At 42.2% G+C, this 26,783-nt stretch overlaps 1 protein-coding gene across 1 annotated transcript; it reads left to right on the top strand.

Annotated features, from left to right (window-relative positions):
* Positions 1–10,880: 10,880 nt before the first annotated feature.
* kctd16a (potassium channel tetramerization domain containing 16a) lies at positions 10,881–26,023 on the top strand (the record flags this gene model as incomplete). The annotated part of the gene is made up of 2 exons (XM_080840521.1): positions 10,881–11,700; positions 25,554–26,023. The coding sequence occupies 2 exons, from the start codon at positions 10,881–10,883 to the stop codon at positions 26,021–26,023; spliced, it is 1,290 nt and encodes a 429-aa protein (XP_080696647.1).
* Between the last annotated feature and the right edge of the window lie 760 nt (positions 26,024–26,783).

Here is a 26,783-nt window from a genome sequence, read left to right as displayed (position 1 = left end):
AGTGAAAATATTGAAAAAAGGAGATAAAAATGGAGTGAAGAAGAGAGATTGAGTGTGAGAGAAAGTTGACAGAGAGAAAGATGGAGAGATGGAGAGAAAAAAAAATAGAGAATGGATGGTGTCTTAATGTTCCTAGTTACAGTTAAATTGAGAGGGACAGAGAGAGAAGAGGTTCTTTGGATTTGGCACAGGTGTCAGTGAAGCATACTAAGGCAGAAGGCAGTAACTTCTATGTTAAAGCTCAGTGGTATGATAACAATGGAATAATGACCCTATTAATTAATCAGTAGTAATACTATTTCATTTATCACAATTACCAATACAATGATTATCACACACACACACACACACACACCATTGAATTATCACATTAAGCACATAAAACAATGAACTTGAATTGTCACATGAAACACATAAAACATCTATGTCAGTCCATTGGGGGGGGTGTGTGTGTGTGTGTGTGTGTGTGTGTGTGTGTGTGTGTGTGTGTGTGTGTGTGTGTGTGTGTGTGTGTGTGTGTGTGTGTGTGTGTGTGTGTGTGTGAGAGAGAGAGAGAGAGAGAGAGAGAACGATAGAGAATGAGGCCCATTTTCCCCCTCCACATGCCCCCGCTCGCCAAGCGAAGTTACCCGATTTAGATGCACCTTTTTCGGACTAGCCACAGGCACTGGGTGGGGGAATAGCCCGATAGCTTAGCATATCTGCCATGCAATTCTAATGGTAATGCTACCTAGCTTGGTATGCTAACTGTCGGTAGCCTATACATCGTGAAATCAACCAAAATACTGATGTCACTGGCTTTAATTTGATAATGGCATGTTAGTAGTACATTTAATATCAGTACATTTGTTTAATTACTGCTGATATTTTACAAATACGTCAAAAACTCATTTTTGACCAAACTTGAAGTTACGGTCTTTTGCCTTAGCACGGCAGAGTAAAGCACAGGTGCAAGCCAGTTTAAAGACCCTATTATGATGTCATAATGGCCCAATGTAAGTCAATGGGAGAAATTTATATTCGTTTTTCTTTAATATCTTAAAAAGTATAAAGTTTAGAAAAGTGAAAAATACATAGCATAAGTGTCGTTTACAAGACCTACGCGACAAAGTTTGAATGAAGTTTCTACGTTAAGTGGTTCGGGCTGAATTAATCGCAGAAAAAGGTAACAAGAATAAGAAGAAGAAGAAGCCTAGGAATAACAATACAGGGCATTTCATGCACTGTAACTAGAAAATGCATTTCCTGAAGGAAATACCAGTGCATGAAATGCAAAAGTTAAGAAAGAACGAATAAAAGAAAAGAAAAGTGAAAGAAGGAAGGAAGAAAGAAAAGAACAGTAAAAGAAGGAAAGAAGAGTGGAAGAAGGAAAGAAGAAAGGAAAGAAGAGTGAAGAAAGGAAAGAAAAGTGGAAGAAGGAAAGAAGAGTGGATGAAGGAAAAAAGAAAGGCAAGAAGAGTGGAAGAAGGAAAGAAAAATGGAAGAAGAAAATAAGAAAGGAAAGAAGAGTGGAAGAAGGAAAGAAGAGTGAACAAGAGTGGCTCTGGATGAAGAGATAAAGAGAGAGTGAAAATATTGAAAAAAGGAGATAAAAATGGAGTGAAGAAGAGAGATTGAGTGTGAGAGAAAGTTGACAGAGAGAAAGATGGAGAGATGGAGAGAAAAAAAAATAGAGAATGGATGGTGTCTTAATGTTCCTAGTTACAGTTAAATTGAGAGGGACAGAGAGAGAAGAGGTTCTTTGGATTTGGCACAGGTGTCAGTGAAGCATACTAAGGCAGAAGGCAGTAACTTCTATGTTAAAGCTCAGTGGTATGATAACAATGGAATAATGACCCTATTAATTAATCAGTAGTAATACTATTTCATTTATCACAATTACCAATACAATGATTATCACACACACACACACACACACACCATTGAATTATCACATTAAGCACATAAAACAATGAACTTGAATTGTCACATGAAACACATAAAACATCTATGTCAGTCCATTGGGGGGGGTGTGTGTGTGTGTGTGTGTGTGTGTGTGTGTGTGTGTGTGTGTGTGTGTGTGTGTGTGTGTGTGTGTGTGTGTGTGTGTGTGTGTGTGTGTGTGTGTGTGTGTGTGTGTGAGAGAGAGAGAGAGAGAGAGAGAGAACGATAGAGAATGAGGCCCATTTTCCCCCTCCACATGCCCCCGCTCGCCAAGCGAAGTTACCCGATTTAGATGCACCTTTTTCGGACTAGCCACAGGCACTGGGTGGGGGAATAGCCCGATAGCTTAGCATATCTGCCATGCAATTCTAATGGTAATGCTACCTAGCTTGGTATGCTAACTGTCGGTAGCCTATACATCGTGAAATCAACCAAAATACTGATGTCACTGGCTTTAATTTGATAATGGCATGTTAGTAGTACATTTAATATCAGTACATTTGTTTAATTACTGCTGATATTTTACAAATACGTCAAAAACTCATTTTTGACCAAACTTGAAGTTACGGTCTTTTGCCTTAGCACGGCAGAGTAAAGCACAGGTGCAAGCCAGTTTAAAGACCCTATTATGATGTCATAATGGCCCAATGTAAGTCAATGGGAGAAATTTATATTCGTTTTTCTTTAATATCTTAAAAAGTATAAAGTTTAGAAAAGTGAAAAATACATAGCATAAGTGTCGTTTACAAGACCTACGCGACAAAGTTTGAATGAAGTTTCTACGTTAAGTGGTTCGGGCTGAATTAATCGCAGAAAAAGGTAACAAGAATAAGAAGAAGAAGAAGCCTAGGAATAACAATACAGGGCATTTCATGCACTGTAACTAGAAAATGCATTTCCTGAAGGAAATACCAGTGCATGAAATGCAAAAGTTAAGAAAGAACGAATAAAAGAAAAGAAAAGTGAAAGAAGGAAGGAAGAAAGAAAAGAACAGTAAAAGAAGGAAAGAAGAGTGGAAGAAGGAAAGAAGAAAGGAAAGAAGAGTGAAGAAAGGAAAGAAGAGTGGAAGAAAGAAAGAAGAGTGGAAGAAGGGAAGAAGAAAGGAAAGAAGAGTGAAGAAAGGAAATTAGAGTGGAAGAAGGAAAGAAGAAAGGAAAGAAGAGTGAAGAAAGAGAAGAAGAGTGGAAGAAGGGAAGAAGAGCCAAAGAAGATAAGAAGAAAAGAAAGAAGAAGGAAAGAAGAAAAGAAAAAGGTAAGAAGAGTGGAAGAAGGGAAGAAGAAAGGAAAGAAGAGTGGAAGAAGGAAAGAAGAAAGTAAAGAAGAGTAGAAAGAAGGAAAGAAGAAAGGAAAGAAGAGAGGAAGAAACAAAGTAAGGAAAGAAGAGTGAACAAGAGTGGCTCTGGATAAAGACAGTAAAGAGAGAGTGAAAATATTGAAAGAAGGAGAAAAAAAGAGTGAAGCAGAGAGATGGAGTGTGAGAGAAAGTAGAGTGAGAGTGATGGAGAGAAAGAAGGAGAGAGAGAAAAAAAGTACAGTATGGAAGGTGTCTATTAATATTCCTAGTTATACAGTTGCATGGAGAGGTACAGAGAGAAGAGGACCCTTGGAGGCTTGCCGCAGGTGTCAGTGAAGCACAGGTGCAAGCCAGTTTAATTACCCTATTATGATGTCATAATGGCCCAATGTAAGTCAATGGGAAAATTTAGATTCGTTTTTCTTTAATAACTTAAAAAGTATAAAGTTTAGAAAAGTGAAAAATACATAGCATAAGTGTCCTTTACAAGACCTACGCGACAAAGTTTGAATGAAGTTTCTACGTTAAGCGGTTCGGGCTGAATTAATCGCAGAAAAAGGTAACAAGAATAAGAAGAAGAAGAAGCCTAGGAATAACAATACAGGGCATTTCATGCACTGTAACTAGAAAATGCATTTCCTGAAGGAAATACAAGTGCATGAAATGCAAAGGTTAAGAAAGGAAGAAGAAAAGAAACTAGAAAATGCATTTCCTGAAGGAAATACCAGTGCATGAAATGCAAAGGTTAAGAAAGGAAGAAGAAAAGAAAGAAGAGTGAAAGAAGGAAAGAAGAAAGGAAAGAAGAGTGTAAGAAGGAAAGAAGAGTGAAGAAAGGAAAGAAAAGTGGAAGAAGGAAAGAAGAGTGGATGAAGGAAAAAAGAAAGGCAAGAAGAGTGGAAGAAGGAAAGACAAAAGGAAAGAAGAGTGAAGAAAGGAGAGAAGAGTGGAAGAGGGAAAGAAGAAAGGAAAGAAGAGTGAAAGAAGGAAAGAAGAAAAGAAAGAAGAGTGAAGAAAGGAAAGAAGAGTGGAAGAAGGAAAGAAGAAAAGAAAGAAGAGTGAAATAATGAAAGAAGAAAGGAAAGAAGAGTGAAGGAAGGAAAGAAGAGTGGAAGAAGGAAATAAGGAAAGAAAGAAGAGTGAAAGAAGGAAAGAAGAAAGGAAAGAAGAGTGTAAGAAGGAAAGAAGAGTGAAGAAAGGAAAGAAAAGTGGAAGAAGGAAAGAAGAGTGGATGAAGGAAAAAAGAAAGGCAAGAAGAGTGGAAGAAGGAAAGAAAAATGGAAGAAGAAAATAAGAAAGGAAAGAAGAGTGGAAGAAGGAAAGAAGAGTGAACAAGAGTGGCTCTGGATGAAGAGATAAAGAGAGAGTGAAAATATTGAAAAAAGGAGATAAAAATGGAGTGAAGAAGAGAGATTGAGTGTGAGAGAAAGTTGACAGAGAGAAAGATGGAGAGATGGAGAAAAAAAAAATAGAGAATGGATGGTGTCTTAATGTTCCTAGTTACAGTTAAATTGAGAGGGACAGAGAGAGAAGAGGTTCTTTGGATTTGGCACAGGTGTCAGTGAAGCATACTAAGGCAGAAGGCAGTAACTTCTATGTTAAAGCTCAGTGGTATGATAACAATGGAATAATGACCCTATTAATTAATCAGTAGTAATACTATTTCATTTATCACAATTACCAATACAATGATTATCACACACACACACACACACACACCATTGAATTATCACATTAAGCACATAAAACAATGAACTTGAATTGTCACATGAAACACATAAAACATCTATGTCAGTCCATTGGGGTGTGTGTGTGTGTGTGTGAGAGAGAGAGAGAGAGAGAGAGAGAGAGAGAGAGAGAACGAGAGAGAATGAGGCCCATTTTCCCCCTCCACATGCCCCCGCTCGCCAAGCGAAGTTACCCGATTTAGATGCACCTTTTTCGGACTAGCCACAGGCACTGGGTGGGGGAATAGCCCGATAGCTTAGCATATCTGCCATGCAATTCTAATGGTAATGCTACCTAGCTTGGTATGCTAACTGTCGGTAGCCTATACATCGTGAAATCAACCAAAATACTGATGTCACTGGCTTTAATTTGATAATGGCATGTTAGTAGTACATGTAATATCAGTACATTTGTTTAATTACTGCTGATATTTTACAAATACGTCAAAAACTCATTTTTGACCAAACTTGAAGTTACGGTCTTTTGCCTTAGCACGGCAGAGTAAAGCACAGGTGCAAGCCAGTTTAAAGACCCTATTATGATGTCATAATGGCCCAATGTAAGTCAATGGGAGAAATTTATATTCGTTTTTCTTTAATATTTTAAAAAGTATAAAGTTTAGAAAAGTTAAAAATACATAGCATAAGTGTCGTTTACAAGACCTACGCGACAAAGTTTGAATGAAGTTTCTACGTTAAGTGGTTCGGGCTGAATTAATCGCAGAAAAAGGTAACAAGAATAAGAAGAAGAAGAAGCCTAGGAATAACAATACAGGGCATTTCATGCACTGTAATGAGGCCCATTTTCCCCCTCCACATGCCCCCGCTCGCCAAGCGAAGTTACCCGATTTAGATGCACCTTTTTCTGACTAGCCACAGGCACTGGGTGGGGGAATAGCCCGATAGCTTAGCATATCTGCCATGCAATTCTAATGGTAATGCTACCTAGCTTGGTATGCTAACTGTCGGTAGCCTATACATCGTGAAATCAACCAAAATACTGATGTCACTGGCTTTAATTTGATAATGGCATGTTAGTAGTACATTTAATATCAGTACATTTGTTTAATTACTGCTGATATTTTACAAATACGTCAAAAACTCATTTTTGACCTAACTTGAAGTTACGGTCTTTTGCCTTAGCACGGCAGAGTAAAGCACAGGTGCAAGCCCGTTTAAAGACCCTATTATGATGTCATAATGGCCCAATGTAAGTCAATGGGAGAAATTTATATTCGTTTTTCTTTAATATTTTAAAAAGTATAAAGTTTAGAAAAGTGAAAAATACATAGCATAAGTGTCGTTTACAAGACCTACGCGACAAAGTTTGAATGAAGTTTCTACGTTAAGTGGTTCGGGCTGAATTAATCGCAGAAAAAGGTAACAAGAATAAGAAGAAGAAGAAGAAGAAGAAGAAGAAGAAGAAGAAGCCTAGGAATAACAATACAGGGCATTTCATGCACTGTAATAAGAGTGAAAGAAGGAAAGACAAAAGGAAAGAAGAGTGAAGAAAGGAGAGAAGAGTGGAAGAAGGAAAGAAGAAAGGAAAGAAGAAAAGAAAGAAGAGTGAAGAAAGGAAAGAAGAGTGGAAGAAGAGTGAAATAATGAAAGAAGAAAGGAAAGAAGAGTGGAAGAAGGAAATAAGAAAAGAAAGAGGAGTGAAAGAAGGAAAGAATAAAGGAAAGAAGAGTAAGAAGGAAAGAAGAGTGAAGAAAGGAAAGAAAAGTGGAAGAAGGAAAGAAGAGTGGATGAACGAAAAAAGAAAGGCAAAAAGAGTGGAAGAAGGAAAGAAAAATGGAAGAAGAAAATAAGAAAGGAAAGAAGAGTGGAAGAAGGAAAGAAGAGTGAACAAGAGTGGCTCTGGATGAAGAGATAAAGAGAGTGAAAATATTGAAAAAAGGAGATAAAAATGGAGTGAAGAAGAGAGATTGAGTGTGAGAGAAAGTTGACTGAGAGAGAAAGATGGAGAGATGGAGAGAAAAAAAATAGAGAATGGATGGTGTCTTAATGTTCCTAGTTACAGTTAAATTGAGAGGGACAGAGAGAGAAGAGGTTCCTTTGATTTGGCACAGGTGTCAGTAAAGCACAGGTGCAAGCCAGTTTAAAGACCCTATTATGATGATATGTCATAATGGCCCAATGTAAGTCAATGGGAGAAATTTATATTCGTTTTTCTTTAATATCTTAAAAAGTATAAAGTTTAGAAAAGTGAAAAATACATAGCATACATAGCATAAGTGTCGTTTAGAAGACCTACGCGACAAAGTTTAAATGAAGTTTCTACGTTAAGCGGTTCGGGCTGAATTAATCGCAGAAAAAGGTAACAAGAATAAGAAGAAGAAGAAGAAGCCTAGGAATAACAATACAGGGCATTTCATGCACTGTAATAAGAAGAAGAAGAAGCCTAGGAATAACAATACAGGGCATTTCATGCACTGTAAATATATATATTCCATTGGAGTGGGGGCTGCCCCAGGACTGTCAGGAGGACCAGTAGTAACAACTTCAGGTCGACCGTTACGACTCGAACTTTAAACGCCGCCACTATGAGAAGATGGACGAAGCTAGCGTTACAGTAACGCTAGCTTCGTCCATCTTCTCATCCATAGTGGCGGCGTTTAAAGTTCGAGTCGTAACGGTCGACCTGAAGTTGTCTCCTGCGCGGCTATGACATGACAACTATTGCAACCTGTGGAGGGCGCATCGATAACGCATAGCTAACTGACCTCTCCGTTTTTACCCTCTCTGGTTGCCGTGTATGCTTGTATTCCAGTAAACAATTAAAGATACAGTATGTGTACTTTTATCACAATAGGCCTACTCATTTTAATGAAAGCACAATGGAAATGTAACTGAGTAAAGAGTAGAATTCTAGTTCAAATATTTACTCGAGTAAGAGTAAAAGTGCAGATTTTATAAAGGAACGCAAAAAGTAGGCTACTCGTTACCCGAAAAATTTACTTTTTTACTCATTTGCGTTCCTTGTAACGCGTTACTACCCACCACTGGGTTCTATTCATTTCATGGTATGGCTCCAAATTCCATCACCACAACAAATGATACTGTTTCTTGCAGCAATGTTGTTCTAATGATGTACCTTTTCAAAAGAATAAGATGCTTTCAAACCAGAGTAACAGGTATAAAGTATGGAAAGTAAAGAAATATAGGCCCACAACAATAAGGATTCTTTATCCTGTCTCTATAGCACATTTGAAGGTTCTACTTTCAATTCAGTTCAATTTTAATTTATTCATATAGCAACAGTAACAACTGAATTTATGTCAAGGTGCTTTACAGTGCCCGGAGTCTGAACTTCCCTTTTAACAGGAAGAAACCTTGAGCAGAACCCGGCACATAAAGGGGGACCCATTTTCTTGGGCCTGGCTGTGTAGAGAAAGAAATAGAAAAAGAGAAGGGGGAGGAGAGAATCAGAAGCCAAATGTATAGCAAAACTAGCCTCTGATGTAGGCTATGATGAGTTGTTCTGACAAAGAGACTGCAGAGCTCTTATTTTAGAAAAACAACAACATATAGGAATTACCACCTTTAGTCATTAACTATTGTAATAATAACATCTGATTAAACTGAAATACATTCACACTCACATTGCATCCCAAAATACAGGGCAAACATAGCCTATAACATGGGTAGGACAAAAAAATTATCTAAAATGTTTGTGTCAAGTTGATAAATGTTAACAATGTGGAAAAAAGGATGCTTAAAAATCACAAACGGTTTTTATCCCTGACCCAACTCTTACGATGATAGTAGCTCAGTAATCACACAAATATACACATTTAATCTGCGTGGGTAATGGCTGAATTCCAAAGAATGCACAAAATCTAGGTCAGTGGATTGCTGAGCAGAATACCATGGTCCTCTTACTGAAATGTTTAGCTAAGGCCTGACATTTGGGAAGGTGGGTGATAACATGCTGCAACTATACGCTCACAGTAAACTCATTCGAAAGGAGGACAAAGAGAATGGTAGGATTTAGAAATACATGAAGTGCGAATAAATGGTAGCCGAAATGTTCTTGTAGCCTACAGCATAATAGAGGAATTCCAGAAATTATATATTACAGGCACACGATTTCAAGTTAAAGCAGAGAGGATTGAGGCGGAGCATTCGCGCAATTGCATGCAGGTTATATGAGGTAGGCCTAGTCTTTGGCTAACGTGTGATTAGTCATCTAGGACGGCCTTGGGGTTATTTATCGGTGGCAGATACTCAACTAAAGCGGTTTCTTATTCCTCAATGACTGTCGTCCAACTTCCATGTGCTATTACTCAACAATGACTAACTTCAAAATGCAGTGAAAAAAGTAGAAGAAAAAAGTCCCGGGGAGAAAACTCATCTCCCCTGAAATGTGAATATTTTATCTGTAGCCATTCCAACAGGACACTTAACGAGTTAATCAAAAAGAGAAACATCTTACAGTTGCCTAGGTTATCAAGGTAGCTAGTTAGTGCGACAAGTTTGCAAGCTAAGCGGTAAAATGAACGAAACACTGATGAATGTAAAAAGTCTTTGAGAAGTTCCCACTCAAACTCCCGTCAATATGTCGGTGCCTAGCAACGTTTCTGCCCTAACACAAGAGACTCAATTGCATAAGTGGGATCGAACTCATTTCAGAACCAAATCTTTGAGCAACTCTGAAAAATAAATTGAAACAGTGTCAGCTCCACAATACATAGCCTATCCATAGTTTAGGGATGCAAAATAAAACGTTTGCTTCTTCCAACTTGTGACACCTCAATGTGGCTGTCAGAGAGCACACTCCGAGCACCGATACTCTTTAGCTGATCATGTAGTTGTATAATTAATCCTTGAGCCGAAACGGCGTTTTGGGTCACTGTCCACGGTGCTGAAGCATCGGAATTGCGCGTGGAAAAAAACGCGCGAGAAATGGGGTCGCTCCGACAACATTTCAGGCGTCAAGAGTGAGCGATTGCTGACGTCCGGGGAAATGCTAAATATATTGTCAATTTCAACAGGAAAAGCATCTCAGGAATTCACCAACACATTGGAGTCATTATAGGACACCGGAGCTGTTGCCTACATATTTCTGCAAGAAGAACACGTAGGTTATTAAACCCAATGGCAACATAGCTGGCTGAATTTTGTTAAACAAGGATGTGTCTGCTACCTGCACGCCACCTGGCCACCAGGCTACCTGCACGCCAAACATTTGAGCAGTAAACCAAGTTTAATGTCTGCACGAGCTAATTAGTATGCATAAGGATTTTGAAATGTCATATTCCTTTAAGATGATGATGTCTCTCTCTCTCTCTCTCTCTCTCTCTCTCTCGCTCTCTCTCTCGCTCTCTCTCTCTCTCTCTCTCTCTCTCTCTCTCTCTCTCTCTCTCTCTCTCTCTGTGCATGCGTGAACGGCTGTGCCACAACTACCCTGGCCATAATTCCAGCACTCAGCGCACGGCTTACTGGCTAGATGCAGTGCGCACAACTTGATTTTCATTTCTACGTTTGAAAACCGTCAAGTGGAGCTGCGCGGTTCATCGCATTGCTCATCAAAGGACTGTGCTGCTATGAAGTTAAAATATGAGTTTGTTCTCGGTAGCTACGGTCGACTATTGTGGAACAAATATAACAATTTTGAGGTAAGACACTTCACACTATAGGCGAGTATTTTTTGCATAGGCTACTCTATGCATCAAAGAGAATGTGAGGGCATGATAGGGAACTGGAAACCTGATTTTTGCACTGCTGCTTTATTTAATGATGTATTAGGCTACTTTATGCACAACAAACCTTCTGTGGTGAGTGTTTTCAGTAGTCTGTGCTTAGATGCTCTGAAGACGTCGCTGAGGCAGGTGTATCCCATCAGATATTAAATCCATCTCAAACAATATTTGTTCTTTTCTTTAGGTAACAACTTTTAATAACCCCCGTTTCCTCCCTTTTGGGGCATTCGAAACATGGCACTGACGGAGAACTGTAAGACTTACCAATCACCAAAGGATTGCGGACCTGTGCAAACTTCGTCCGACGTGATAGAACTCAATGTGGGAGGACAGGTTTACTACACACGCCATGCCACCCTTACAAGCATTCCAAAGTCTCTGCTTGGGAAATTATTCTCTGCAAAGAAAGACAATTCCAACGATTTAGCTCGCGACTTAAGGGGACGTTATTTTATCGACAGGGATGGGTTTTTATTTCGATATGTGTTGGACTACCTCAGAGACAAGCATGTTGTCCTGCCTGATCACTTTCCGGAGAAGGGACGGCTGAAAAGGGAGGCTGAGTATTTTCAGCTGCCGGAATTGGTGAAGATTTTGACTCCCGACGATAAACGCACAGATGAATACCTTCACAGCGATTATGACGAAGCGTCTCAGGGAAGCGATCAGAGGCTGTACCCCGCGTATCTGGACCCTCGGGACAGGAGGCACGGGTTCATCACGGTCGGGTACAAGGGCTCATGCGCCGCGGGAAGAGAGGGCCTGGCCGACCCCAAGGCTCTTGGGCTTCCAAAAATTTTCATTTGCGGACGAATCGGTTTGGCGAAAGAAGTATTTGGGGATACTTTGAATGAGAATCGAGATCCAGAGAGACCACAGGAGCGTTACACCTCTCGACTGTTTCTCAAGTTTAAACACTTAGAGAGGGCATTTGACATGCTTGCAGAGAGTGGATTTCATATAGTTGCGTGCAATTCCTCTTTGACCGCATCCCTAGTCAGTCGACACATGGATGACAAATTATGGTGCAGTTACACGGAGTATGTCTTCTACCGTAAGTGAATTTAACCCTTAGCAATCTGATTTTGAAAAACTTCTGTGGTAGGGAGTTAATCGCCTCTACCCTACAGCAAAGGTTCATGTTCACCAGCGAGAAACTCATTGAGTGCATGCAAGCGGTTCCAAATCCGTTGTCGGTGGGGGCCACTAGGAGGCATGGTTGGATAAATCGTCCCACTTTTGGCATTCATTATTTTGCGATGACACGGCTAATTGTCTTTTTATTATCTTAATTTATGAAGTGTATCAGTTTAATTCGGTTATTGATGATGTTTTGTTTACTTGTACGGCAACGAATTTACCAATCAAAGAGGTGCATGTGTGTGTGTATGTGCAGGGGCGTTTCTAGGGACTCTGGGCCCCCTAACCCATCACCCCTTTATCCTTTATTATTGTCATACAAAGTTTACAAACTATAGTATACTGGATGCAGTGACTGGCATTTTTGGGCTTGTCTACACCATGAACAGAGAAATGGCTAAATGATTAATTCTATAAATAAGTAACCTAGTATACAAATAAGATCTGTCATTGTGGTAAAAAAAAAAATATGTGTACCTTTTACAGAATAATGTGAGAAGATATTTTGGAGGGCTGTAATTTTCACATAAGTATACATTGACCTCCCCTTCATTTGGCATGTAAAGAGCATAGTTGTATGTGATGCTAGCTTTGAACAGATTTAATTTCTTTTGGTTTGGAAAGATCAATGCTAGCCCATTTAGCACGGTGTTACTGCACTGTAGCCTGATCACCAAGGTCTTAACAAGCCAACGGTATAGGGGCCACGAAGGGGGTGTCTTGACGGTTATTGCAGTCTGCTGAACAATATCAAACATTTTGAGGCAGTTCTCATTGAATTGTCGTCGCTGTAGAGTGTAGACTAATGTAATCAGCGGTCCTCTGGGGCCCCTTCCAGCTCGGGCCCCAGGCAATTGCCTGCTTTTCTCCTCTGTACGACGCCCCTGCGTATGTGTGTACTTGTATATGTGTGTGTGTGTGTGTGTGTGTGTGTGTTTCTGTGCAGTGCAATCAGGTTACCACTCCTGATGGGACAGAGGGGTGTAATATTCTACCCTTTCCTCTGCCCCCACCTCTTTCTCTCCCTATCTATCTCTCTCTCTGTCACCCTCTGTCTCTTTCTCTTTCTTTCCTCCGGTTTGTGGGGCTCTCTTGCACTGTGTGTGTGTGTGTGTGTGTGTGTGTGTGTGTGTGTGTGTGTGTGTGTGTGTGTGTGTGTGTGTGTGTGTGTGTGTGTGTGTGTGTGTGTGTGTGTGTAAGTGATGAGGTGTTCAGTGTGTTCATCCTGTGAGTAAGCCTCTGGTACAAATAACCCAGAATCGGATCAGAACCAGAACCATTCTAGTCGGCCTCTATCAGGGGAGTTTCATGTAGCACACGCATACACACACACACACACACACACACACTCTCTCTCTCTCTCTCTCTTGGTCTCTCCAACTCTCTCTCGTCCACGCACACATCACCCTCTTTCCTTTAAAGTAGTGTGTACAAAAAAAATTCTCATTTGTGGTTCAGAATTGGCAAGAGAAAAAACCTCATCACATTTTCGCGCCCATGCGGATGTCAAAACTACTCCAATAGGTTGTCTCTCAGTCCAGACGCATTGGATATGATATTAATATTTTAGTGCCTATTGCAATGCTCCATATTCCTCTCGCTGGAGTGATGAAGCCGTATTTGTGGGTAGCTCGCGCTGTTTGTCCAACAGCAAACATCAGCGAGTAATTTGGCTCATCGTACTCTCAGATGAGGGAAATGTTGCAGCATATGGCCAATTAAAAAGCACTTTGTTCGTTATTCCAAAATGGGCCCCTCTGGAGAAGCGAGGAAAGACCCAGGTGCTTGGTGAGAGAGAAGGGCAGCACAGAGGCAGTAGTGGAGGCTGCAGGTCTCACAGAGGATGGACATATGGTGGGTTAATGATTGGCGTTAGCAGCGGCTAGGATAATTACTTGAGTGCAGCCGTGCCGTGACCTGTCCCCACACCAGAGGCGAGGTGCCCTGCCCTCCTAGAACTGTGCCATATGGGTCAGGTCTGCAGCTGTTGGCCCACTGAACGGGCCTGACAGAGTGGCCTGCTACACACACACACATACGCACACACACACATCGCGCACGCACACACACACACACACACACACACACACACACACACACACACACACACAAATACACACAGATACATATGCAACAATAGATAACAGTGCAACAATATACACATCCAAAGATCACAGTGCAACAATATACATATTGAAGGAGTTGCAAATCAGGATTAAGGATCAGAGTTAATAATAATTGACAATAATCAATAATCCCATGAATCTTAAATTAATTTGTATTTGTTGCACTTAATTGGACTTAGGTTAAAATGTAAGAGTTTCTGGTAGAAGTCCCTATAATATAAAATGACCTAAGGGAGGTGTTTGGGAACTAAAAACAAATGCCATCAATATGCGACCTGTTCATAACGTCACTGGTTTCATCATGGACATGACAAACATATGCAAACTTTATGTATCATCATGTAGTGTGTTATTTTTAAAGCCTGTAAATCCAGTGTAAAAAAAGGCCTTTGCCAAACACAAACATTTCTGGGTTAGAAGGCATGGCGCCAACAGTCGGCTACATCAAATCCAAATTAATGTAAATGAATTGCAACCGGTTGACTTCAGTGGATATTCTGGTGTAATTCTTGTGCTGATACGCTCAGACTAGTTATATTGTCAAGAGCTGGAGTGGGTCTAATTTGACGGAATGAAGAAATGTCTTAAAATAGCTGAAGAGAGAGATGGAGTCTTGTTTGTGGACTGCTGGCAGTCTTGGTTCCCTCTTTGGCAGATGTACTGTGGGCCCCCTTTGGTCAATTGCACCAGTTGTTTTTTACAAGCTTGATCGCCTTCTCTTGGGCCGTTGCCCTCAGTACATTTCCCAAATGACACAATGTTTCCCCAATTTGTGTAGGTAAAAAGACAGACAATTCTCTGTTGGTAGGGACATCTTGAATTTGAAATAGGCATCACCATCTATATCATCATCACCATCATCATCAACAACATCTTTGTCGTCTTTGTTTTCATTTTTATTTTCATTATCCTCATCATCATTATCATCATCATTATCATCAGCATCATCAACAACAATATCTTCATCGTCTCCATTTTTATTTTTATTTTTATTATCCTCATCATCATTAACATCAGTGTCAACATAATCACTGCCAACCACAATAACAACAGCAACATCATCATCAGCCTCAGTGACATAGCAGAACTACAGTGCAGCTAGGTCACTTCCCTCAATTGATCTCTTACTTAGTAGTCTGTGGTGATTGGTGGGCTAAGGAGTCATTGAGCCGGTAGAGATGTACGTTTCAAAAATCAATAGGAGGCCAGGATAAATATCTCCCAGGTGACCGTTGCTAGTGCAGAGGTGTACTTAACCGGAGTTGTGGTTATTTGATACAGGAAAGTATCAGCCATTTTTAACCCATTTTTCTTGGGTCCTCCTTTTTTTTCTATAAATGGCCAGCGCTGATCATTTGAAAGAATGGGAACACTTTAGACACTCCTGCTGAGCATCTCAGCCCATGAAGAGGTCCTCCTCAGTCCCACGGCACAGTACCATGGCTCTAATTTAGTGATTTATGTAAGATCAGAGAGAATTCAGGTCGGACATGTCTGCACTGTTGTTAAAAGACCAGCTTGCTTCATAGGGGACATACAACTATGAGGTTTTTTTCTTCTTCTTTTTTAAATAAATAACACTCATCATCAAAGTGATAAATGAGTCTAACCTTTTTTTCTTTAACACGTTTGGGAGAACTGCTATATGGCTAATTACCTAATGGGAATGCTTGAATGATTTCCAATTAAAAAGCTATCAGATGGTTCTAAATATTATCTCCCCAGCAATGCACCAGAGAATCTCAAATGATAATCAATGACAAATTTTAGGTCAAGGAAGCGGAGCTATATATTGAATTATCAAACCAGGTGCTACAGTAAAGGTTCCCTGATAAGTAGGAAGAGCAATAGCTAAACCAATTCAGATCAATTCAGGTAAGTCATTATGGAAAAGTGATTTATTTTCTTCCTCAGGAAGGGTACACTGTGGCTGTTTACTTTCACAAGAAAACAAATTGTAGGACCTCTGAAATATACCAAAGATATACCAGATATATACAAAATATACCCCAAAAATATGATGGAATGTTCTGGAGAATAAATCTGGCCCCTGTTCTTAAAAGGAAGATGCATCGCTTGTGTCCCCTCACGAAATGCACAGCACAGGTTTCCATATTATTTCCACCTCAGTGCAGCCTAGAATGCATGCTGCTGCAGTTGTGTGCTTGTAAGACTGAGCCAATTCCATTTATGCTTTTAGCATGGCCGTGTAAAGAAAAAAATCACAATATTTCCTAAGAAAGAGATTACCATTTCCACCTCGTCGTCTCGGAAGTTAATGTTTATTTGCAGTTCTTTTATTACGCCCTGAGAATGCGGTGAATGGCGGGAATAATGGAGTTTGCTCAGTGGCAGCGACATGATGACAGGAATGGGAAGCACATCAATCCTGTTGGCGTATAAGGGGCTGAGATGAGAGTCGGGTCCTTAGGCTTGCCTCGCTGCCTGGCTGGCGGGCTGTAGAGCCTCGTGGTTCCGGCGGGAGATGGATGGCCCGATGTAAATAACCCCACACACCAGAAATCATGGGCAGCCTTACCAAGAATCATGGGAAATGCACACGAGAGGCGGCGCGGCCATGGCAGCGGTAGCAGCAGTAGCAGCAGCAGTAGCAGCAGCAGCTGAAGGAGGCGCTTTGAAGTGTGCAGCTCTTATCTGCTCCCTGCACGCTACCAGCTTTTTGGGAATATTTATTCCTTGCCATGTGAGGCTTTCTTTATGCAATTTAGTGAGATTTTTTTCCCTCTCCCCCTGCAACCCCTTGTAAGAGGTTTATCCAGGGATGCTGGGATGGCAGAGAGACCTGCTGCAGACCTTTGCCTCTTCTTAGCTGCTTTGTTATGCAGAAGAGAGTGATTATGACAGAGGCAGGAGAGATAGAGATAGCTAGCCAGCCTGAAATGGAAACACTGTCTGGAAAGATGTGATGCCCCCCCTCCCAACCAAAAAAAAAAACAGAAAAAAACTACCAGGTCATTTACTTAACATCTGTGGAAGTTAAACTTTTGACCTAGACCTTTGTCATTCATTTGCTTGGATCGGATACTTCTTTTTTCGTGTGTGTCTGTTAGCCGTGGAGTTGTGGCTAGTAGTCGTGGAATTGCTGTTAGGGACCTTTGATTGAAAAACAACAACTAAAAGATGACTATTCTCAATTTGCTCATAAACAGAATGAACAAGCGGCACACACACACACACACACACACACACACACACACACACACACACACACACACACACACACACACACACACACACACACACACACACGACACACACGACACACACACACAAACACACACACACAACAGAAGATGAGCCAGTTTGAATTTGAGCTTTGTTTCCTCCACGTCTGACCTAACCCACAGAGAGATGGATGATCCGTTGAGAGGGTGAGATGAGCGGAAAAAATCGTTGTCGAAAATGAGCCCACCTTTCAGAAAAATGACAAGTGCACAACGCTGGGCTAACTGATGTAGAGTGGTTGAATTAGCTTCTCTCTATTTCTCACCCTCTCTTTTTTTCTCTCTACCTCTCTCTCAGTCTTGCTCTCTCTCTCTTTCTCTCTCCCTCTCTCTCAGTCTTGCTTTCTCGCTCTCTTTCTATCTCCCTCTCTCTCAGTCTCTCTCTCTTTTTCTCTCTTCTGTTTTCATCCCACTCATGTCTCTCACCCTTGCTTGGTCATCTGGTCTGCAGTGTGCACTCAACGTGAACGCCGCTCCCTTCCTTCTCTTGGACTTCGTCGCAGTGATGACCGGCTCTCTGTAGGCTCCTCAAGCGGCCTTTCTGCCTCATTGCAGTACATCAGTTTGTGTCATGAGGGCGTGGAGGGGGCTTAGGGAGAAGGGGTAGTGCACAGGCCCCGGAGGGGGAGATGTGTGTGTGTGTGGGGGGGAGATGTGTGTGCGTGGGGGTGGGTGGGTCAAGGCCTTTGGGAGATGACGTATGATGCCCTACAATCTGTCCGGATAGAGTTAGCCCAGATCATCTCGTCATCTCTCCTCCGCTCTCCATCTCTACAGCTTTCCATTTCTCCACAACTGTGTAGGTAAAATGGGTACCATTCTCATTTGGGAGTACCAGATTAGGTAGGTATCTTACCCAGTGAGTAGGCGCCGGGTGAATGTGGGTGCAATTTTGTATGAATTGTGATATTGACTTCACGAGGGCCACCAAGACACACTGGTGCTGTCCTTGTAACAGCAACAATATGTTGGTAATCTCACCCGATTGGACAGGGATCAACCATTCAACACAAAGGCAGATCAATTAAGTTGATAATCCACAAATCAGTCTCATTAAATATATCAGTCTCATAAAATATATTATACTATCAATTTGGAACTCTGATTAATAATTAAATTAATAACTACAACAAAGTTACCTTATTAATAGTATGGTTGAAGGTCATTGGAGTTCTGAATAGAAGAGGTTGACAACGTCCATTCTTGTGTAACATTAAATAAACCAGCGTATATAAATCAAAGTATTTATTACACAATGATAAGAAAATAACACACAATATGTAATCTAGCTAAATGTATCTAACTAATGAATTGAAGGAGTTTATGTATGTGTAAGGGAGAGAGTGTGTGTGTGTGTGTGTTTGCGAGCGTGTATGCTCTGAGTTGCGCTGTTAGGAGCGCGCCTGAAAATATGTGTGCGTGTGTGTCCCTTTGTCTGACCACCGCAGTTCCGCGTGCATGTGTGCACGTTCGTGAACATAAATGTGTGGTGAAAGAGTACGAGCCTATGTATGCACCGGGAAGTTCGAGTTTGTGAGCTTCGCGTGTGTGGTTATATGAAGGCCAATGTATTTGTAATCGTATGTGATTTAAGATGCCATGTTAGAAGAGGGAAGTGGTTAGTAATGCATGCAAGTCCCGATGTATATGAGAAGCAATCATAACGTTAACCCTTAGATGGTGTGGCGAAGCCAACTACCAACTAACAATGAAAGTATATAACAGTTATGTTCGGTAAACAAAACAGATACAATACATAAACAATGGCATATGTAAACAGTCCTATGCTTAGCCAGGTTGTGAATAAGCTATGATAGCTAACTGCCCAGTCGATGTTACCAGTCCTTTGGAAAAGTGTTGGCGCATCCGATGTTCCTGAGGCAGAGAAGAAGTCCGTAGGTGGAGAAAGTTGCCCTTACTGAGATGTCGTCGGTATTACACTGCAGTTTAGATCGGAGGATTTGATCGCTCGGAATGTTGCAGTTTCCGCGAGGTCTCTGTTGTGCTTTGTTTCTCCCGTTGCAGAGTTAACTGGCAGATCTAATGTTAGCTGCTTTGTTAAACTTACGTTGTCTCGGTTAGCGGGCAGTGTTTGGCTAACGACAAGTCTTAGAGTCTTTGTCTGTTCTCTTCCGTTGAGAACAGAGAGAGTAGGCCTTCACCAGGTGACGGTGGAAGGACGGATGCTCCTTAGCCGACGCCAGGAGATAGAGAGATGTGAGCTGGCCAACGCCAGAGTAGAGAGAGCGCAAAGAGAGTGAATGTATCATTTCAACGCAGTTTATAGTGAGAAAGTGCGTCACGTTTTTTATCACCTTGTTTTCAGCCAATACTTTCTCTTGCAGATAAGACTTTGGGTGATAAGGGAATTGTGGGTAATGAAGTCTTTTGTAGGACTACCGACAACTGCCATACTCACCCACACACACTCAGACACACACACTGACACACAGACACACGCACACACACACACACACACACACACACACACACACACACACACACACACACACACACACACACACACACAGACACACACACATACACACACACACACACACACACACACAAACATGGCTGCTCCTGTCATTGTCAATCATCTCTAGGGACTGACCCTCGTCCTCGTCCATGGACAACAGGCAGCAGTGAGTGCCTGGACAGCAAGAGAGCGCCTGTCCTTGAATGAGGACAATTAGTTTCTTATTTAAAAAACGGCCTGAAGGACCCCTGCCCCCCCCTCACCCCCCAAATGAACGTAGCGCATGAAGAGTCAGCGCTTTCTCTGCATACTGCTTGATTCAAATGACCATCAGGAGACGGTGCTGGTGATGATGATGAGGATGGGAGTGTGTGTAGTAATTTGAATGCCCTCTCCTTCCTCACCTCCACTGTGTTATGCGGATGTAAAACACACATCATCACATCTCCTTAAGTGTGGGACCCATGGGTCGGGCTGGGTTTCCGACCCTGACACTCTGGGTCGTATGATGAGGAGGCCGAGTCTAGGATTGGGTTTTGGTTCTCTGCAAGGACATGCGATCTGCAAGACTAATGCCCTGCAAGGGCAGACTGGCCTAATTAGTGCATTACAGTAACAAGCACATAAATAACAACACATAAACAACAATATGCTGCCCTGTGGCGACGGCAGGGAGACAATCATTTGAGTAATTGTCGGATAAGACTGGTGGATGGGGACTCAAGACTTCTGCCAGTGTCTTTTTGCATGCATTTGCCGTGACTGTTCTGTTCTGGTTCTGTGCCAGTTTTATTCCAGTCTGTTGCAGTCTTAGAGCGCCCACACAAGTTCTATGAAAAACTATTAAAGGTCCTATCATGCTTAGAATAGTTTCAAATGCTGATTTGGAACTGAAGAACCCTTTGAGAAAGAACATTTATTGGATCCTTTTAGAACCTTCAATAGGTTCTCCCAAAAAGGCATTTGTATGGGACAGTTCAGAAGCATCTTGAGTGCTACAGCATGAAACGGCACATTAACAACTAAACCAACATGTGTAGTTCGTTTTCACTCCCACAATTCAATTCAATTCAATTCAATTCAATTCAATTCAATTCAATTCAATTCAATTCAATTCAATTCAATTCAATTCAATTCAATTCAATTCAATTCAATTCAATTCAATTCAATTCAATTCAATTCACTCTCTCTGTCCAAGTCATTGTGGCAACCACAGTCTCATTGTTCGGTGACAGCCTTATTGTTTAGAAACAATCGAGATCAAACTTTGGTGTGCAGCATTTCTCTTCACCTTCATTCGTCTTGGCGGTGGAGGTACATCCGTGGGAAATGCATTTCAGCACGGTGCACTCTGGTGGGGCTGAGGGTCTGTGCAGATTCAAAGGCTTGAGATTTGATTTTTTTTTTTCTGGAGCTGAGAATGCGGCACACTCCGATGTGCCTGGTGCACCTGGGTTGAGAGGAGCCTATTTTTATCTTCGCAAATTGATGGTGGTTACTGGCGGTGCAGTGGGGAAACTAAAACAGAGACCCAGATGTGTGTGTGTCGAACTGAGACAGAAAGAGAGAAACAGAGAGAAAGAGTGAGAAATACAAAGAGAGAGAGAGAGATAGTGAGAGAGCAATAGAGTGAGAGAGATACAGAGAGAGAGAGAAATGGCTGAACCGTGGAACTGCCTGCAGCGTCTAAATTGAGCGGTGTGTGTGCATGTATGTGTACACAGAAGAAGAGAGACTTGTTTCAGTGTCTTTATTTTAGCAGATTCAGATGTTTGCACATGGAAAAAAAAGCTACCTGTTTGAGGGTGTTTTGTTCCTTGGATGTTTCAACAAAAGTCCTCAAAGGGATAGATAAAGATGACAAACCTAGAAGAAAATGTGTGTAAAAAACCTCCTTGTCTCTAAAGCTGGTGTAGTTCTAAAAGTGTAGAGTTTTTAGAAAAGCGCTTTTGATGATAAGCTTACTCATACTCCGCAAATTTTTTCCAAACATCCTCTATGACATTTTTTGGATGAATAACATCCACCGGGGTGGAATTTCAAGTCTGACAGTTGTGGGAAAACAGTCCTTAGAGAGCCCAAGGAGGGAATGAGAAGAGAAGGAAAGAAGGAGAAGAGAAGGAGGGGAGATGCATAGAGGGATAGCGAGAGAACTGATGAGATGGGATGAGTGAAAATAGGAGACAGAGATTAAAAAACGTAGAGGTTTAGAGAATGAAAGAGAGAGGGAGGGATGGAGAGATACCGCATGTACTGCAAAAGAAAAATGGAAAGATAGAGCCATCAAAACGAATAAAAGAAATAGAGACAGAGATAGAAAAACAGAGAAAGAGAAAGAGGGATAGAGAATGGAAACTGTCCTTGTGGCAGGTCACCCTCTGGCCTGTTGCAGTGTCCCTCCTAAAACCCAACTTTGTGTGATGTGTGGCTCTGCTCTTGCCCACTGTAAGCGAATTAGCAGCGAAGAGATGCCCTCCAACTGAATGGGTGTGGAATGCAATGTGCAGCCCTTTGCAGCTGTTAGAGCTGCAGGTTTTTAGCACTAACAGAACAGGGCAGTGGTGCTGCATGCTGCAGCTGATGCTCCTCACTAGCCGAGATTGCTGCCATGCGCTCACAATTCATATCGATTCATTTAATATTTCTATGCTCAGAGTACTTATCCTTGCAAAAGCACAAGGTGTTCTCAAGTGATCTTAAGGCCAGTGCTTGGCTGAAAAAAAGTAAACGGTGTAGAGTTGGTATGATACTGTATACTGATACTGATAAATCCCTGTAGGAATCGTTACTGTGAGTTTTAAGTATTTATAGACCATATTTTCTTGGTGTTTTGCATCTTGCTGGTGCTTTAAGTCGGATGGGGCTTATGGATTCAGAAGAGGCCTCCACTCAGTGTGCATGAGCGGTGCTCATTTCCCTGCAGTGGCCTAAAAGTTTTATGATACTATTACTGGTGCTGGTCTTAGGCCTAGACAAGCAGTCCCACCAGGCTGCAGCATCCATTTGGAATCTGGAACCCCCAAACCCCCCTCCCTCTGTAAAAGGAGTCCTCTCATTTTCCTGGTGAGGAAGGGGAGACTGGGAGAATGAGTTGAGTGGGAGAAATGAAGACAGAGAGAAAGAGGGAGAGAGAGCGAGAGAGATAAAGGGAGAGGAGAGGATGAGAGGAAGAGACAGATGGCATGGTAGAGGAGGAGGAAAAAAAGGTAAGATTGGGGGGGGAAACGGAGAGAGGATGTGAGCAAGAATGAAGAGAGTGACAGAGATAGATGGGGAGAGAGAAATATAGAAAGACACAGACAGAGGGAGAGAGAGAGAGAACAAGAGTGAGAGAGCAAGACCTCATGTATGTGTCTGTGTGTGTGTGTGTGTGTGAGAGAGAAAGATAGAGAGGGAGAGAGGGAGAGAGGGAGAGAAAGAGAGTGGAGTGGAAGCTGATTTAATTCCTGCGAAGGGGAAATTGTTCTCCTGCATCTCTTGTCCTCTCTCGCACCCGTGGATTAGCCATTAAAAAGCTGCTCTGCTCTCCTCTATCAACCCAAAAGCAATTGCCGTACCACTCATTATAGCACTCAGTGTTGAGAGGTTAGGCTCCTATTGAACTCCTCTCATTATAAATTGATGGCTGTAATGCTTTCAGAAGCAGGCCAGATCCTTGCACTCTACAAGACAGTTTCTCTCAGACTTTGAGAGGTTGGAGGTGCTGAACACCTGAGAGTCCAATATTAACTTATGGTCAATAATGCAATCATTTCCCCCCCTTATTTTTAGTCAGCGTTTTATAGTTTTTAAAGCTATTTGACACGTTTCTATAAAAACAAAAGAAAGGCAATTAGATGTGAAAATCGTTGCGTTCCTAGTTTGACCTGTTATAGCGGAGTGTAGTGGAGATAGAGGGGCTGTAACTTGAGACGTGATTCACTGCACGAGGAGGAGGAGGAGGAGACGAGCAAAAGATATAACGATTCCCTTGGGAGGCCACGGCTTATTTTAGTCGCTGTGCTTTTCTGTCTCTGTTACTTTATTCGTTTATTTCTCTTTTTTCCCCTCTCTGCAGCCGCATAGGATGTGGATGGGACTTGGTCTGGATGGATTTCACTTAAATGCTCTGCAGATTTTCTTTACTGTAAAGAGATGAGGTGATCTCTGTGGACAGGTCATTGGTGTAGTCAGCTCCCGTGAGGTATTTTACAAAGCACGATTTCTCAATTAACCTGAGCACCTCCTCTCGCCAAAAGCGACCCAAACGTTTTTTTGTTTTTGTTTTTGATAGTGTGGTGATATGACTAGGTAATCATGCTTTTGGGTGCCTATGGTAAATGCGTCCATGTATACACTGGCAGGGGAGAGTAGCTTTGACAACACAAGTGCAAACGTGTTAGCAGGATGGAAAATGGAGATTCAAACTTGGCCTAATTTGAGCAGTCTTGGAAAGTGGATGCCGTGCGTAATGTTCATAATAAGTTCATACATTCAGAGCACAAATTCTTGGAAATCCTTCAGATGTCCTTTACTTATTTATTATTCTGGTTAACAACTGAAGGCATACGAGCGAGAATTCCTCACATCATCATCACCATCTCATTCATCAGCTCTTTATTGCTCTCTCTGTCTCTCATTCATACACACACCTTCTAAGATTCACAGGACATCATTTCAGATTGTTTGTTTATTTATTTACGTATCTGGAGAATATGATAACGAGTTATGTCTTCAACCATTAGTCATCATCATCATAATCATCATCATCCTCACCATCATCATCTTTCTCTGTCTGTCTCGCTTTTCTCTTTCCCTGTCTATCTCATTCAAACACAAACATTCAACACTCACAGGACATCATGCCCAGAACTGATGGGGCGGGAGGGGTGGTTTGCACAGTAGCTCAAGGAGGTGCCAGGCTGTGCCAAGGCGGAGGAGAAATTCCAGATCCAGAGCGTTTCCAGAGAGATCCTTTTATTTGGACAGACATAAAAATGTGTTTGCTACATATAATGCCTAATGTCCTTGCGTGTGGCGCTGTGTTAAGAATGGCTTCAGCAAGGCTATGTTGATGTCACATGCCTATTAGGACAATGGGTGCTTCACTCTCCAGCTTATCAGATCCAGACAAGGACTGCTCTCTTTGTGACACCTGAGTCAATCACTTTGTCGTCAGCACAATACAAATCAATGCCATTCAGCTTTAAAGTTTGATGTTGGCACTGATTTCTTTCACGTTTGAGATACGATCATGTTGGTAGCCTTTTCAAAGAAGCCCCCCCCCCCCCCAAGTTTTTTTTTTAATCAATTCTTAGGCTTTTAAAATGTTCTTGTTTGTGAGATCAGGGGAAGCTATGATGCAGAGGAAAGCATCAGTGTGGAACAATGATATAATATACACATTACCTCTCCAATGTGGATTCTAAGTCCAAGCAGCATACAGTGTTTCCTGTCCTGAGAATCCTCTGGCTCTCATTTGTCATAATGGAGCAATAGCAGTGCTATTAGCTTCAGTGCACATGGATGCAGCCATGCACAGAAATATTTTCCAAACCCCTGTCTGCTGTGGCTGCCTCTCCAGCCACTGTTTTTGCCATAGGGCTGGTTAATATTATATCTATCGCTTGTGTGTGTTTTTTCATTTTCTGTGTGTGTGTATGTGTGTGTTCTGCTCCTAATTTGCAGTTTGAGGCATTTTGGCTGTTTTCATCAGTGAGTGATTGAGTTGAATGTGTGTGTCTGTGTGTGGATCTGTGTATGGTAAGTGGGCATGGTTCTACAATATGCATGTAGAACATTCCTCACATGATTTATTGTGTGTATTTGGTTCATTGTGTTCATACGTGTGCAACACTTTATCAACCTGTATGCTATTTCTCATTTCTTGTGTGTCTGTGTGTGTGTGTGTGTGTGTGTGTGTGTGTTTACACCTCAGGTGGCCCTCCCGGCTGGTCTTCCTCTCACTGTGACTGCTGCTGCAAGAGCCACAAGAGTGAGCGCGAGGGCGAGAGCGGCACCTCCTTCAACGAGCTCTCCACCTCCTGCTCTGAGACCCAGTCGGAGGCCAGCTCCCCGCAGGGCACCGTCATCTGCGGGCCCGTCAGTCGCCCGCCCATCGCTCAGACGCTGGAGCGGCCCACCCGCAAGGGCCCCCCCGCCCAGCTGGCGCAGCGCGGGGACGGCCGCCCGCGGACCGACCTGCTCCGCACTCGTACGGCGGGGCCCCGTGACGCCATGCTGTCTGGCAGGGGCGGCAGGAAAGGCGGGCCGCCGAAGGAGAAGCTGACGGTGGAGCAGGAGCTGGAGAAGTGCATCCAGGACTTCCACCGCATCAAGATCCCCAATCGCTTCCAGAACAGGAAGTACATGTGGCAATCGGATCTGCTGCGGAAGTATCAGCTGTGAGCACGAGCGCGAGAGGAAGGAGGGAGACTCTAGAGACCTCAGAGTAAGAGAGAAGACTCGACAAAGACATGCAGAGAGACAGATATATAGAAACTCACAACTTTAGAGACCTCAGAGTAAGAGAGAAGACTTGACAAAGACATACAGAGAGACAGATATATAGAAACGCACAGGTAGAAAGACAAAAGAGAGACAAACAGTAACAAAAGAAAGAAGCACACTGAAAGAGAGAGTCATAGAGATCGACACAGAAGGAGGGTGGCAAAGGAAACAGAGGCAGTGTTTTGTTACCGGAAAAAAGAGCACCTCTGTACAGTTAGGATTACACTTGAATTCACTCTTTGCCCACGTTCATTCAGCGAGTCTTCAGGCCTGCGAAAGAACACATGGTGCACAAAGCTGTTCAACAATCCACAAAGGACTCTTTAAAAATCGTCCAACAGGGTATCTGTAGAAAAAGATATGAATATCGCTACACCACAATGCATAGAGTCCGTCCTTGAGATCGCACAGCCATGCCAGGACCCGATTCGAGGTCATCTTTCCCATTAAAACCAAACCACCAGGTTCCCCTTTCAGGCGGATTTGGACAAATCAGAGTCGTATCAATGTCAACCGCAGACTGGCTACGCTAAGCACAATGAATACGCCCATAAATCGGATTTACACTATCTTAATTTGATCAACACCCACCTTCAGGAGGAGAACCCTCCGTAGAATTCTCACTGGTAGAGGACGTCTACCTGAATGTACTAATGTG

The sequence above is a fragment of the Sprattus sprattus genome (genome assembly GCF_963457725.1).
Source record: "Sprattus sprattus genome assembly, chromosome: 6".
Classification (NCBI taxonomy): Eukaryota; Metazoa; Chordata; class Actinopteri; order Clupeiformes; family Clupeidae; genus Sprattus; species Sprattus sprattus.
Note: the sequence above shows the minus strand (reverse complement) of the source record. Positions and strands in the feature narration are given on the sequence as shown.